Consider the following 15312-nt stretch of genomic DNA (forward strand, 5'->3'; position numbering starts at 1 on the left):
TCTCTCTCTCTCACACACACACACACACACACACACACACACACACACACACACATATCTGGCCTGCAACACTTGCTTACGTATTGTTGGCGGGTAGACTCACTCTCTCTCTCTATGGCAGCGCAGAAGTCCGGGCCCACTTGAGGGCTTGCAAGAGAGCATGACTATCTCTCTCTCTCTCTCTCTCTCATAATCATCAAGCAATAATTCATAATTGGAATCCACAAAAAGATGCACTTAATGTAGGAGAAAAAAGCACCCTAAGGGTTTATTTATGGATACAATTTACAATCTTAGTGTAGAAATTTGACTCGAGTCCAGCTCGCGCGCGCTTTCTCTTTGCAGCCTACCAGAGATTGGGAGTTGCTGAACAACTGAGCGTTTGAGAATCAATTTTGCAGGTCAACAGTATGTTGCTTGGGAAGTTGGGAGTCAGGACTTGCATCCGTCTCTCTCTCTCTCTCTCTCTCTCTCTCTCTCTCTCTCTCTCTCTCTCTCTCTCTCTCCAGCTTCGCTGAACCCTAGCTCTCTTGCTCTCCAGCTTCGCTGACCTCCCCCTGGGCGAGGGGCTGCCCTGCGGGGGGGGTCCCCTGCTCTACAGCATTGCCCTATCCCAGCTCCAGCCCGAGAGGCTCTGCGTTACAACTCCAGCAGCAGCGCCGCCACCCTGTCCCGCCACTAGCGCAGCATCACCTGCTCTAGCAGCGCCATCACAGGCTCCCTGTTCCGCCCACGGACTGCCTCTGCTCCACATACCCGCCCCCGTCTCCTCGCTGTCCAGCATTCACATTATTCTTTACCTTTCAAGCTCACACAGTGACACATTAAAAACCCTAAGCGGCCTTTGCCACCCCGAGCCTAAGGACAGCCCACCTCCGGGTCTTCTAAACAACAGAAATGACCACTCGAGCTTCATCCCGCAGCAAGCTCACTTTCGCAGGAGTTGTAGCAACACCCCCGAAGCAGGACAGCATCGTCGGCCTTCAAAATGAAGTCAGACAGCTTCACAAGGAGAATGAGGAGCTCAAGCTAAGACTTGCCGCCATCGAGACACGGCTTGCCGCAATGGAAAACTGCAAGAAAGAAGAGATGGAAGAGATGGAAGTCAAGTTCAACAAAACAAAGACAGAAGTGGAGACCATACTCACGAAGGAGGTCAAAAATCAAGTGCACGAAGTAATCTTTCGCAAGGTAGAGGACCCTGTGACATCCACACTACGCGAGCGACAACGACAAGAGGACATCTCCCTCAATGTCCGCATTGGCGGGCTCCCAAGTGACTGGAAAGGGGAGGGAGATCACAAGTTTCACAAGTGCTTTGCCCGTATCCAAGCAGTAACCCCTTTGGTACAATGGGATCCAGCAACAATCACCTTTCTTACACATGAGCATCGCACCAATCATGCAATCCTAACTTTTAAGACCAAGGCGGATCGAACCGAACTCCTCGAACAATCAAGGCTCCTCAAGGATACTAAAATTTGGTTTGCAGAAGATCTCACACCCGCCCAACTCAAACAAAAAAAGGCAGAACTCCAGAAGATGCGAGAAGCACGCACAGCAGGGAAATGGGCAGTCTATCGAGGAGGTAAAGCCATTATCCAGGAGTTTCGAACTCCCAAGCCGGCCCCACCCTCCCCTTCCCCTTCTTAGTTTTGTTCATTTCAACTTTTCCTTTTCCTTTGACACCTCTTTGGACCCTCAGTCCTTAACTTAGATGTATCTCATGATCCCCCTGTTTAGAAGAACCCCTTTGTAATGTTTTGATTTCGGTCCCATGGGTCATATTTGACCTCCGCGGACGATAATTCAATCTCTCTCTCTCTCTCTCTCTCTCTCTCTCTCTCTCTCTCTCTCTCTCTCTCTCTCTCTCTCTCTCTCTCTCTCTCTCCCCCCCCCCTCTAGTACTGGCTAGCAATGGATTAGACATGCACCCAGGTAGCTTTTATTAGAGGCGACATCTTCACTCTTGGCGCAAAAGTCCGGGCGGCTTGAGGGCTTGCATCATAGCATATTTTCTCTCTCTCTCTCTCTCTCTCTCTCTCTCTCTCTCTCTCTCTCTCTCTCTCTCTCTCTCTCTCGCTCTCTCTCACACACACACATACACACACACACACACTCACTCAAATATCTGGCATGCACCACTTGCTTACGTACTGTTGGCGGGTAGACTCACTCTCTCTCTCTCTCTCTCTATGGTGGCGTAGAAGTCCGGGCCCGCTTGAGGGCTTGCAAGAGAGCATGACTATCTCTCTCTCTCTCTCTCTATGGCGGCGTAGAAGTCCGGGCCCGCTTGAGGGCTTGCAAGAGAGCATGACTATCTCTCTCTCTCTCTCTCTCTCTCTCTCTCTCTCTCTCTCTCTCTCTCTCTCTCTCTCTCTCTCTCTCTCTCTCTCTCTCTCTCTCTCTCTCTCTCTCTCTCATAAACACCCACAGTCTCATTCGTTAGGCAGACGTTGCATGAGAATGCAACTCGAAAATGTGGTCTTGGTGCACCATTGACAAAGCTGGAGTTTCTTATGGGCCATAGATCGATTCTTTTGGAACATCAAAGCTGGAAATATTCTTCTTCATGCCACTAACTCAAATATACCTCCTAAGTATCCTCTCTTGCCGCTAGCTCAAGACCTCGACAATCGACAATGGACCAGCATAACATTGCAAGAAGGTAAGCGCCATATTCAATCATATTAGGCGAAATACTATACTTTCAAGCATTTATTTTCATTAAATAAAGACATTCCATATGAATGATAGGGGGTAACAAGCAAGATCTTAAGTGTTTTCAAATTCAAACTACATTAGCATCATTGAAAGGGAATTAATAATCCTTCCTTCACTACCAATTTTATGCATCAAATCCCTTCAAATTCTTCTCTTTCATCCAATACTTTATGATTTTTAGATAGTCCATGGTATAAATATGACTTTTTGTCCTTGACTAGAGGAGAGATGTGAAGGCAATTTGTGTGTATAAGTATACAATTGCGTGGATGGAGAGAGAGAGAGAGAGAGAGAGAGAGAGAGAGAGAGAGAGAGAGAGAGAGAGAGAGAGAGTATTGATATTTCGCAATTGTATTTTATGTAGCAATGAAAGCATCACAAGCATTGCATTGTGGGATAACCGAAAAGTAGTAGCTCTTTTGTGAAGGAGTTTTGTGTCACAAGTGAGTACTCCCAAGCGGTGTCATCAAGTGGCATCAACGGCAATTTGTAATTGGATCTTCGGAAGTATAAAAACCATTATCAGCAATATCGTCATCATAAACATGACATGAGCCATGTTCAAAATCAATAGGCAGATCAACAAAAATATCAATATCATCATTGGCGACATTCGGAATGGATGGTTGTGAAGAGGAAAGTTGCTCTACAGGAAGAGTTTCATCTTCTGAAAGAAATGGAAAAGCTTGAAGCAATGATTTAGTATCATCAAAATCATCCATGGACCATGAGCCTCCCATAAGCTGTTCGTTAAAAGTAGCATCACGATTCACAATTACTTTCTTGGAGGAAGGGTCATAGAATTTGTAGCCTTTGGAAGTGTCAGAATATCCAATAAAAATAACTTTAAGACCAGGAGCATCAAGCTTTGTTCGTGTTTCTTTGGGAACATGAATATAAGCAATACATCCAAAGGTTCGAAAATGAGATACAGAAGGAATGTCACCTGTCCATGCTGTGATGGGTATCTTACCAGAGGGTCCAGTAGTAGGAAGATGATTCTGAATAAATACTGCTGTCAAAGTAGCTTCAGCCCAAAAAACACAAGATAAGCCAGAATGAATCAGCATACATCTTACATCATTGAGAATAGTGCGATTCTTTCGTTTAGCAACACCGTTCTGTTGAGGCGAATATGGAATAGTGTGTTCATGATGAATTCCACTGTCAGCACAGTAACTCACAAACTCTCAAGAAACATATTCGCCTCCATTGTCACTACGAAGCTTCTTAAGGCGACGACCAGTTTGAAGTTCCGCAGCCTTGTGGAATTGTTTGAAAACAGATAAGGTTTCAGATTTTTGTCTAAGTAGAAATACTGTCGTATACCTTGAGAAATCATCAATGAAAGTAATGAAGTAGCGATATTGTGATCTCGAAGAAGGTAGAGGTCCACATATATCAGTATGAACAAGATCCAATATGTCATGAGAATGAGTTGTATTTGAAAGAGGAAAGGGTTTGCGATTGTGTTTCCCAAGAGCACAAAATTCACAAATTCCCATATGAGGATGGGCTTTAAGATCCATGCCATGAACAAGATCACGACGTTGAAGATCAAGGAGTTTTGAGAAATCAGCATGAACAAAACGGTGACGCCATACTTTGCAATCATGATCACCTAGAGCAGTGACAACATTTGCTACAGCATCGTTGAGAGAAAGTTCAAACAAATTACCATTTCGAGGAGCAGTGGCTATAGTCTGTCCATCTTTCTCAATTCGGCATTTGGTATGATCAAATCCAACAAACAGACCAAGATCAACAAGTCTAGCAACTGAAAGAAGATTACGTTGAAGATCTGGTACATGTAATACTCCTCGCAAAATTCGAGTGGAAGAAGATAAGGTACCAAGATATAAGTCTCCAATACCCTTTACTTGACAAGTAGTATCATCAGCAAGATAAACAACACGTTGAACTGGCAGTGGATGATAGTTATGGAGCCACTTAGACTGATATGTCATATTTCCTGTAGCACCAGAATCGACAATAAAAAGTGATCCATCGCGTATATGAAGTATTCTGTCTGGAGCAACTGAACATAGGATGCAGCTTGTTTCTGGTACAATGTTGTTTCGATGTTCAGTAGCATATGCTCTATTCCGATCTGTGTCGAATCGACGCTTATAGCACATATGAGTGGGATGATCAGATCGTCCACAATATTCACAAGAAGAAGAAGAAGAGTCTCTAGATAAACGTGGTTGTTTTGTGGTAATATTGTGTTCTTCATCATATTGACGTGTCCAACAATCATCTTCAGTATGGCCATTTCTGTTGCAGTAAGAACATTGCTTATTAGGAAATTTGAGACGAGAGAAAATATTACCGCGACGGCCACCTCTGCGGTTTCCTTGTTGAAATGGACGCCTTCGAGCATAAAAAGCCCGTTCCATCTGTTGTGACTCAGTCTCCTCGTGTGAAATCATAGCTGTATCATGACTAGCATTACGACGTTCTTGACGTTGAGAGTATTCAATTAAAGACATGCAGGCTTGGTCGAAATCAAGACCATCTTTATTAGAGAGAATAGTAAAAATGTTATCATAAGAAGAGTCCTTCACCGTATCAAGGAGAAGTGTAATCATTTGCTTTTGTGGAACAGGATCGCCAACAGCAGCAAGTTGATTAATAATAGATTTGAAAGATTCAATATGTCCCATCATGGCAGTACCAACTTCATATTGTAACTTGTTAAGCAACCCTCTCATATAAAGTATTTTTGTGACAGATTTCTTCTGAAAGTTTGCAATAAGGTACATCCATACGTCTTGGAAAGTAGGCAGTTCGTACATATCAAGCAAAAGGGAATCAGTAAGAGCAGAAAGAATATACCGACGAGATGCTTTATCACGTCGTTGCCAATCCGTATAGGCAACATTCCAATCTTCAAATATAGGTCCTTGAGTGATAAGCACGTTATCATTATCCGTATCAACAGGCTGAGGCGGACAAACACGATTTCCAAGAACAACATCGAAGAGTTCATCGCCTTCAAGAATTAACAACATCTTTGCTTTCCAGATTGGAAAACCTTGACCTTGGAAAGGAGGAACAGAACGCTGGCCAGAAGGAAAGCCGTTGACGAGAATATTCATAGCCATATCTTGTTGCGAGAAGACGTATAAGATAAGATCGCAGAATTTGCACACCATATATGGTGAAGGCCGCAATTGAAAATGAGAGAGATATGAGGACTGCGTTCTATCAACGATAAACGTAAGAATGATGCTCAAGGAACTTCCAAAGATGTGAGAGACGTCACCCAAAAAGGGCAGGGTAAAGGAGACGTTAATAATAAAAGAGTCCTCAAAATAGAGTGGCGTGAGATGCAAGATTGACGGCCACAATATGAATAGCAAAAAGCTAAATCTTCTCGAAAAAGTTAACGCCAAAATAAGAAAAACGATCGCGGACGCTTCACGAAGAAGTAGAACGAAGAAAGCTGCGTCAAGCTCAATTGCAGTAAAAACAGCATAACTTTCTGCTGCGAACTCCGATTGACGCAAACCTAAAACTCAAATCGAAGAGCTCGAGGAGACGAACAAGTTTTGGATGAAAAGTGCCATTGCGCTACGCTCCATAGTGCTTTTCCCGTTTCTCCAAATTTTGAGCAGAACAGCAAGAAAAATTGAGATGAAGTTCAGGGTGTCATCAACAAGAAAACGTAATCAACGATTAGATTGATTAGCAATAAACATCACACAAAACACTAATCATATTCTTCTTAACACAAAACAACCACAATTAACAAGAATCAATGCTCAAAAATAAAATTTGTAGCAATTTTTGAATCTTACATGCAAATCGCATACACATACTGTTTTGTCACCATGAATTGCATCGGCGCATGATCGTTACTGCTCTGATACCATGTTGAGATGTAGAGAGAAAGAGAGAGAGACGAGACAAGAGACACACCGTATACGCTCCCAAAGACTGATTCATATTGAGGACAAGATACAAATATATAGGTGAGACCAAGTTGAGTAGAGTGAGCCATATATAGCTCCAACAGTGAGCTAACTTTTGATTATTTTCCTTCCATGCTATGTTGACAAAAGACCTTCACAAGATCCTCAAACATTGTGCACGGTCATGCCACACAATCTTGTGGTCAAAGGCATCCTTTTGAAGAGCCTTATATGCATGAGGTAAAAAAGTAAAGAATATTTACAAAAAAACATTGTATTTTTATTTGGTAGCTTGACACTTTGATGCATACTTTGCTTGTTTAGCCAAATCACACTACCTATGGCGATCCCATGAGCATATCCTCTTATGCTAATCACGTAGATGAAGATGGAGGAGACCCTTTTATGGAAACTTTTGTGCAAGATTGTTATATCCCTGAGCCATTGAATGGGACTGCTAATATAATGGTAAGATATACATTATATGTTCTTTAAGATATGACTTTTTATTGTCCATTTTATGTATTCCACATGTCATATTTATCTCATGGTTATGCTCTCTTGGTACAAAGCATAAGGATTGTACCACCATATCTAGCGGAGGGGCTAGGTATTGCCATGATGATAGCACTACAAACATGGTAAGAGTAATTAATTACATGCTAATTTATAGTTGTTAGATTACCTTATTTGAGGTTCTTACTTTGTTCATTTTTACTTCTTGTAAAATAGCATGAAGGAAGCCAAGTTTTTTGCATAGATATTGATTGTGATGACATGCAAGTGAAGGAGCACATGGTTATGCTTGAGACACAAGGATCAAAACAAGAGGTGACGACAATTGAATCATTACTACCGCAATTATGATACTCACTCCTTGTTTAAGCATGCCACTAACTTCTAGCTTGTTTTTTGTTATGTTATAGGCAAAGACTCATGGCGACCATTTGAATGAAACATTGTTATGCAAGTATGATGTGATTCCACCCAAACATGACAAGTTTGTGGGGCAAGGAGGATCAAATCCATTGGCGATTAGTCACTCAAAGTGTATGTTACTTTCAAACTTATTTTTTTGAAGATGGATTTTATGACATGATCTTATCAATACATTTTAGGACAAGGAGACTCTCACTAAGTTCTATAGGATCCCGTTATACAATGGAAATATCCTTGAGGTGGAAGAAGCGACAAATGATGAGGTGAAGATTCCTAGCGAAGTGGTGAAAAGAAACAACAAACTTGCTAATTCTAAAGTGGAAGAGGCAAGTGAATTGGTAAGTGGAGAACTCTTGTATAGATGACTTGAATAAATAAATATAAAAGCTTTGAACTCTTGTATGTCTTTAGATTTGAGACCATGTGCCTATGTGTTCTCACATTAAAAAATGTGGTTTATGCTTGATATGCAAATGAAAAACATTAGGATTCCTAAAGACAAAAATATCAAGTCAATGAGCTCTTTCTAAAAAGTCTTGGTATCTCAAAAAAGGAAAGGGTATCCTATTGATTGCATGTTACACTATCTTAAAGTTATGTAATATGGCTTAAATGGGGCACATACTAAAAAATCTTGCATTTTCTTTTAGGCCTTTGATGGCTTAATACATCAAAATGCCTCAAAGAAGAGGAAGGTAATGCCATGCACTCTTTACACCATTTGTAAAACGATGAAGTAGTTTACTTTCTTATTTGTGAAGTTTCCACTTACTCCATTGTTTGTTAATTTTTTGTAGGCCTTTGATAACCTAACCAACAACTTGTTAACTAGTCCTAAGACATATGTGGTGTGGTTTTCACCTTAAATCTTACATTGGTTAATTTGTAATGCTTATTGTAAGTCACTATCTAACAACTACTAAATGTGCATCTATTCTTACACAATTTTGGCAGAAAGTACATACATCAAGGTCCTCTAGGCCTATAAAAACTCTAGCAAGATTCATAGATACCTTATTAGAGAATGTAAGCAATTCTCAAGCAAGATTATCATTATTGATATGTTGCTTTGTCTTGTTCATAGAACTCTTGAATCTTTTATGCTAATAGGATAAAAGCCGCACAAGTTTTCTTAACAAGAAGACAATCAAGAAGAGTAAGATGGATACTTTCACCTTGAGCAAGGTATAAATATAGGTTTATAAGGTTTCCTTGTCCATGAGTTGTTTGAAAAATCATGACTTCGTTTTCTCCTCTTTTATAAACTACTTTATTATTTACAGTTCCTTGCAAACACAAAGGAAATGAAAAATGAAGAATTGATATGCATTGCAATGAAGGCAATGGATCAACATAATGTAGATGAGATGTTCAGGAAGTTGTGGAAAGCCATCAAAGAGGCACGTACATCTAAAAAGTCTTTCTTCAAAGAGTGCTTCGTGACTATGGATCAATCACTTCTTTTGCAATACTATGTAGCTTGGGTCCGTCATTGTAGCTCTCTTAGTTGCCAAAAAAAAAAATGAGACGCTTTTGTTTTGATGGAATTTGACAAGTTGCTTCTTTTTGTATCCTTTGTGACTATGATTCAAAGGTGATGCTATTTGGATTTCATACACATCTTTTCTTCAAATTTCAATTGATGATCAAGGACTGAGATTTCTCTTGTGATTATTGCTATGCTTATGCTTTTTTCGTTGTGCTAGCCGGTGTGGCTCTTGGATTGTTTTTTGGTATGGCTATACTATCAAAATTTTTGCAACTATGTGATGGGATATGCATTATTATTTATGATTAAATTTTTTATTATGGAATAATTTATGGCAAGCGTGTAAGAGTAAAGACTATGTATAGCTTAATTGTCTTGGAAAGGATTGTTTTTGCATATCCAAGATGCTCATGTGCAATGTTTCTTATGGTAGCTTTGATACAAAACTAGGGCCACCTATATTGCATATTCCATGGTCAGGATAGATGACCAGCTATGGCTATGCTTGATGAAGAATGTCGCATAAATCTTGTTTTTTGTTAGGCTCATCTACACTCCATCTGCATGGCTAGTTTCTGTATGGTGGCCCCAGAGAGGCATGGCTCTTAAAGTAGTGTACTCGGTGTACAAGGTGAGAAATAGTCCTTGGAGAGATGTAGGTTGGGTGATGGGTTATCTTTGAATATTTGACTTAGAAGATGATTGAGTTATCTTCATGAGGAGTTACCACTAGTTACTCTACACTATCTTGCTATTTTGATCAATCAAGATCTAGTCACAAAACCTATATATAGGCCCCACTAATCCTTTTTTGAGACTCTCTAGTCTTGTGCCCTTGATCTTTCTATCGTTTAGAGCTTAGTGAGATTAAGAATACTTATCAATGGCCTTTGTGCTAGTTGTACTTCGAGATTAAATTTTCCAGAGCACTAATATCTAAACTTGAATGTATTTTAGTTGTTTCATTCCATGTCTATAGTCTCAAATCTTTAATTTTTGCTAAGTTCATTTGTTTATTTGATATGAAATCAAGTCATCGGAATTAATTTAAAACTATCATCTAGACATCTAAAGTCCTTCTACAAGGCTGGGCTCCTCAAAGGGAAGGCTACCATATGTGCTGGTCGGATAGAAGAACCATTTAACCAAGTCAAGACCACAAATGCCATGATGAGAGTATGAGTTATCAATTGCTTTTTGTGTGGGAGTGTCTATTAATGTAAGGATGCTACCAAAGAGGAGTATCGTATGGGGTTGTGGGTTTGATGTGAAGTTCATATATGCTTTATGGTTAGTTTTGTTGAGTTGTTTCCACTTGTTTGACCTCCATATATACATCTACAAATGTACGCTTTTCTAACCCAAACCGTATGGTTGGTTTTGCATAAAAAAGCTTTCTTTTTGCATCATAGTGTTAGCATGAGTTTCATATCAATGGAGTGATGTGCTATGATGATAACATTTGTTATAGGGCTCAGTGTGATGCACTAATATGGGGTTAAAAACTATCTCTTGTGTGCCTTGTGTGTGCATCCAAAAATAAGAAAAAATCTATTTTGCCCATAAGAAGGAATTACAAGATATGGTTGACAAAAGTGATGGGACTGTTTTGTGTCATGACTATGGTTATGTAATGAGGTTTTAATGTGCATGGAACGTGAGAGGGCATGTGTGGATGTCTCATGTGCATATTTGTCATGACTATGGTTATCTAATGAGGTTTTAATGTGCATGGAACTTGAGAGGGCATGTGTGGATGTCTTTCGTACATATGTGTACCACTTTCTGGATCTTAACACTAGACTGGTATAACAGGACACTTTTCTGTCCTGTTAAGTGACCATTTTGCTTGAATTATTTGAAGAGCATGAAAATGAATTTCTAGGTGCTATATATCCACAAAGTTGCCTTATGAGCTGAAAAAAACTTGACAATTTTTTGGAATATTGATCTCACCGTTAATCTTACTCTTACACAACATTTTTGAACATGAACTATGTGAAAAAACGTGTCCTATTTTTGACTTTTTTTCAAGGTTTTGCAACTATACCACTCTAAACTTCGTGTTTGTGAGGTTTAGATTTCTATAGGATAAGCCTTCGTAGTTCTCAAGATGTTTTGATGCTTCTAGGGAAAACTAGGTGCTAAAATTGAAACTTATGACAAAATTACAAGAAATGCAATTTTGATTGTGTAAGTGTCATTATAACAAAAAGATAATCTTCCTTGAGTTTCAAGGGACCTAATATGCTATATAGCATAGTATACGATGATAATTGAGTTTTTCGATTGCTGAAGAATACGAGACATTTTAGTGTAACAAGTGTAGCTTTCTCAATATTGCTAGTTTCTTAGACCAATTGTGTGTGTGTTTTAGGTGGTAACCATATTTAATCCTAAACTATAAATTTGGCTAGATATTGAGTAGTTTCTATGGGATTCTAGGGGTCATAATGCTAAACGTAGTTTTATCATGTCACTTCATCATTGTCCCCAAGGTTCCACTTAGTAAGAGATCTATTATTCTTTTGACATTCTCCATGGCTCCTTTTGGATCCAAAGGCCCAAAGGAACTAAAAAAACATGTATGTCGTATCTGTATTGAGCATGAATATAGAAAGTTTGATGATAGGTCCGCAGTATGGCAAAAATGCAGCTTTTTTGTACTTATTTTTTTTGCCCCAAAAAGAAATAGTGAAACAAAAGTAACCATTAGTTTTTATCACCAACCCATTGAAGTTAGCAGGGAATTTTCTCTCAGATAAACTCAAAAAGATGACACATTTCATCCCAGCGACTTGCAAGTCAATCATTGAAGAAGGGATGGCACAGATCTTCCTCAAGAATATCTATCACTATCATGAACTTCCAAATCACATCCAACTAAATCACCCAATGAAGAATCTAGTTGCCACAGAATTAGCACACATTTATAGAGCCAGCTTCACAAAGAATATGACAGAGGATCAATAGAGGTAAAAAAGAAGTGTAGACGAACAACAAGTGCAACATTTCCACCATATGAGATTGAAGATCGAGTGTGGTAGCTCCTTCGTCAGGATCTACATTCATCTCGTCGTCCCCATGAAAATCACGATCATCAAAGACTTGGACCATTCAGCATAACTACCAAGCTAGTACTGAATGTCTCATCTTGATCACTTGAAACACTCATATTTCGGTGCTTATATAACAGATGGTGCCTCTCAGGGTAGAGTTGAGGTGAGGCTTCTTTAGTGCATGGAAAATTTGAGGTGGGGATTAAACTAATTTAGCCTAGGGCTTAAGTTTTGAAACACACCCAAATTGATATAAAGGAGTGTCTTGTCTCCGTGAGCGATCACTTAGACTAGATCTCGCAATCACTCAATTTTGGCGTTTACGAGACTACACTACATAATGGCGGATGTCACGAAAGATGCTCGTCTGCGCCGCACAGCTCCAAGCCGTCAGATATTGTCTTCCAATATTTGGCATGTCCTGCCGCAGGAATTGGTGGAGCGCTGCCTCACCACGCTGCCCGCCAGGGATCTGGTCCGGTTGAGTGCCACGTGCCGCTCCTGGCACGAAGCCATCCTCTCTCCCTCCACTCCTCCTATTGTCTCTTGGAGGCAGCAGCTGCATGCCCAATCTCGTTCAATCTCGTAAGCTCTGCTTTCTCTCTCTCTCTCTCTCTTTCTCTCTCTCTCCCCGTAATTTGATGCGTTTCCTGAGTCAATTAGCTCTGATAGAATGATCTGCAGCGCTGATGGCGCCGACGCAGAGCAGCTTCCCTGGTTTCTCTGCGGAAAAACGCCGGAAAATAATGCTGCACTTGGCCTGGCCAGCAGGCAGTGCGAGTGGGTGGCCTTCGACCCAAACACCGACACATGGAACTGGATTCCTGCGCCGGCAGCCATAGCGGAGTACGCTCCAGAAAACAAATTGTTGGAGTTTAATAGGCCGCTAATATCGCCAGTGGCCGGTGGCAAGGGAGGCATGGTGTGCTGGGAGTTCTTCAAGGGCCACAGGAATATTTTGAGCGTATCGGAGCCGCTGGTGATCAGTAAGCATCTTGGCATACATCGATGGTTGTCTTCGGGGTTCCCTGATAGTGGTACTATGGCCGTGCATTCTAGTTTCCCTCCTACCAGTTTAATGATTCATTGTGCCTTCTTTTCTTTGGATTATTTGCTTTGGCGATGAGCTAGTCTCAATATTCTTTTCATAGTTTTTGTTCTTTGTGGTATTTTCAAAATCTCCTTGCATGGTCCACTCTCTGTTCATGTTACATGTCTTCTTGCCCTTCCAATTTGGCTACATCCAATGTTTGATCTCATGTTCTATTGGGCTTTCGTGCGAGAGGTTTGGGATGCACTAGCTTGCAAGTCATCTAGTAGAAAACTTGCCAAACATAGGAGGATTTAAACAGGTGTTGGGATTTTACCTTGGCTCTCTAAACACCACACTAGAGCATAAAATAGTGTGCTTAGGTTAATTGGACACTTATTGTCCAAAGCTATCACAAGAAGCATGGTAAACAACTCCTTAGACACATACATAGGGTTGATAGTTTTCAGATTGATGGCCTCAGCTACAAATTTATAGGTTGTTTTTTGTTCCAGAGTCATGTCTAGTGATGTTGGCTTGCACATTCTCTCACAAATGTCACATGTCTTCCAAAAATCTCAAACTTTTGATATCATACTCTATCACCATGAACCAACTTGAAGAATTTTCTCGTAGTAGAGAAGTGTCCACTCAAACTTCTAGTGTGTGCTTTAGTAATTACTTGCATCTTGCCTTGCATTTGTATACACCTTCTCACAACTCCATCAATACTTAGTAAGATTCTAGTTCAGACTTCTTTGAATGAGAGCCTTTTTACTAGGCTGTGTGCTTTAGTAATTACTTGCATCTTGCCTTGAATTTATACACACCTTCTCCAAACTTCAACAACACCTAGTTGATACAAAGATCCTATTATGATAGTAAAATTTAGACTTCTAAGAATGAGAGATTTCTTACTCGATTGTCACCTGTCCTTTGGTAAACACCCATGTTGTAGGAATTTATACACGTTGGTGCAATCAAACATGGTCGAAGCTAGGAGCAGGCACAGACAATGCTATGTATGTTTACAAGTGCATGCTAGAGTGCTAAAGTAGGTGTGGAGGTCCTAGGTAGGCAAGAGGTTGCTGGAATGTATGCTTGAGGTGTATTTTTAGGCCATAAAGGCTCCATGATTGGCTAAATAGATTGGTAGATCGAGGTGTTCAAAGTAGTGGAGTCATGTGGTAAGATATAGTGCTCAAGGTGCTCTACAAATCGGTCAAGACTACTCCTCAATCGGAGCTATAGTGTGGAAGTTATTGGAATTTGAATGTGGAGTGCCTTGCAGATCTTGGACGGGATGGATAGGTGCAGATGGGTGGTCAGAGAAAAGGTGAGTGTTTAGTTTATGGAGCATGTGTATGTTTTGAGATTGACAATTGGAGTCTACATTATGGCCAAAAACGACTCAAAAAGGGCTGTGTAAGGAATTGGTTAAATTACTAATTAGCAGAGCCGTTTGTGGTCAAAACGGCTCCAAATTTGTCCGTTTTGGTTATTTAAAGAATATCTACGCAATCTAAAGCGTATCTAGGTACATATCTCTAAATATTCAAAAAGATATCGTTTTCTTCACATTTCTTTGTGGCTCACCTCGATATTTGTTTCATTTACTTCACTTGGCGGCAAATAGTTGTTTCCACTTTTGAATCTCTCTTTTTTCTCACCTTTCGCGAGCTTTTTCTCTTCTTCTCTGATGCACCTTCTTCTCTGATGCACCTTCTTCTCTGCTGCTACGTTATTTTCATTATACTTTCTGCTCCTTCATTACTTACAATGACTAATACATCTTCCACTAGTGATAACCGCAAGTTTCACTTGAACATTAAGCTAAGACAGGAATATGCTACTACGCGGAGTGTCTATCAAAGACCAGTTACAACTGCAAATGAAGCACAACAACTTCGCAATGAAGGAAAGAAACACATTGATATATGGACAGATGGGAGCTTGTATCCACCGGATCCTAGCACTGGAAGGTATCCATCTTTTAACACTCCTCATGATTTGATGAGATTTGTTGGTGATGGGGTTGATGGCTTACTAGGATATAGTTCTAGGTTATCTCATTTACACATTGATCATACACATTACATTCAATATCTCAAAACTTTTTTGTCTTCAAATGCAGTAAGAATTTTAGAACTTGAA

General features: G+C 40.2%; 1 protein-coding gene across 1 annotated transcript; it reads left to right on the forward strand.

The window, feature by feature from the left end:
- The first annotated feature begins 897 nt into the window (after positions 1–897).
- LOC147465113 (uncharacterized) lies at positions 898–12042 on the forward strand. The gene is made up of 7 exons (XM_086529827.1): positions 898–1347; positions 6966–7109; positions 7214–7282; positions 7374–7472; positions 7568–7674; positions 7759–7918; positions 11875–12042. Exons 1-7 carry the CDS (start codon positions 898–900, stop codon positions 12040–12042), a joined length of 1197 nt encoding a protein of 398 aa, XP_086385953.1.
- Positions 12043–15312: the final 3270 nt, after the last annotated feature.

Source organism: Adiantum capillus-veneris, chromosome 1, assembly GCF_014529385.1.
Source record: "Adiantum capillus-veneris isolate H3 chromosome 1, ASM1452938v2, whole genome shotgun sequence".
Taxonomy (NCBI): domain Eukaryota; kingdom Viridiplantae; phylum Streptophyta; class Polypodiopsida; order Polypodiales; family Pteridaceae; genus Adiantum; species Adiantum capillus-veneris.

Coding starts and splice junctions, on each gene's coding strand:
- LOC147465113 (XM_086529827.1), top strand. CDS start 898: ATGACCACTCGAGCTTCATCCCGCAGCAAGCTCACTTTCGCAGGAGTT. Junction 7,110..7,213: donor ATGGGACTGCTAATATAATG/GTAAGATATACA, acceptor CTTGGTACAAAG/CATAAGGATTGTACCACCAT. Junction 7,919..11,874: donor TGGAAGAGGCAAGTGAATTG/GTAAGTGGAGAA, acceptor GCGACTTGCAAG/TCAATCATTGAAGAAGGGAT.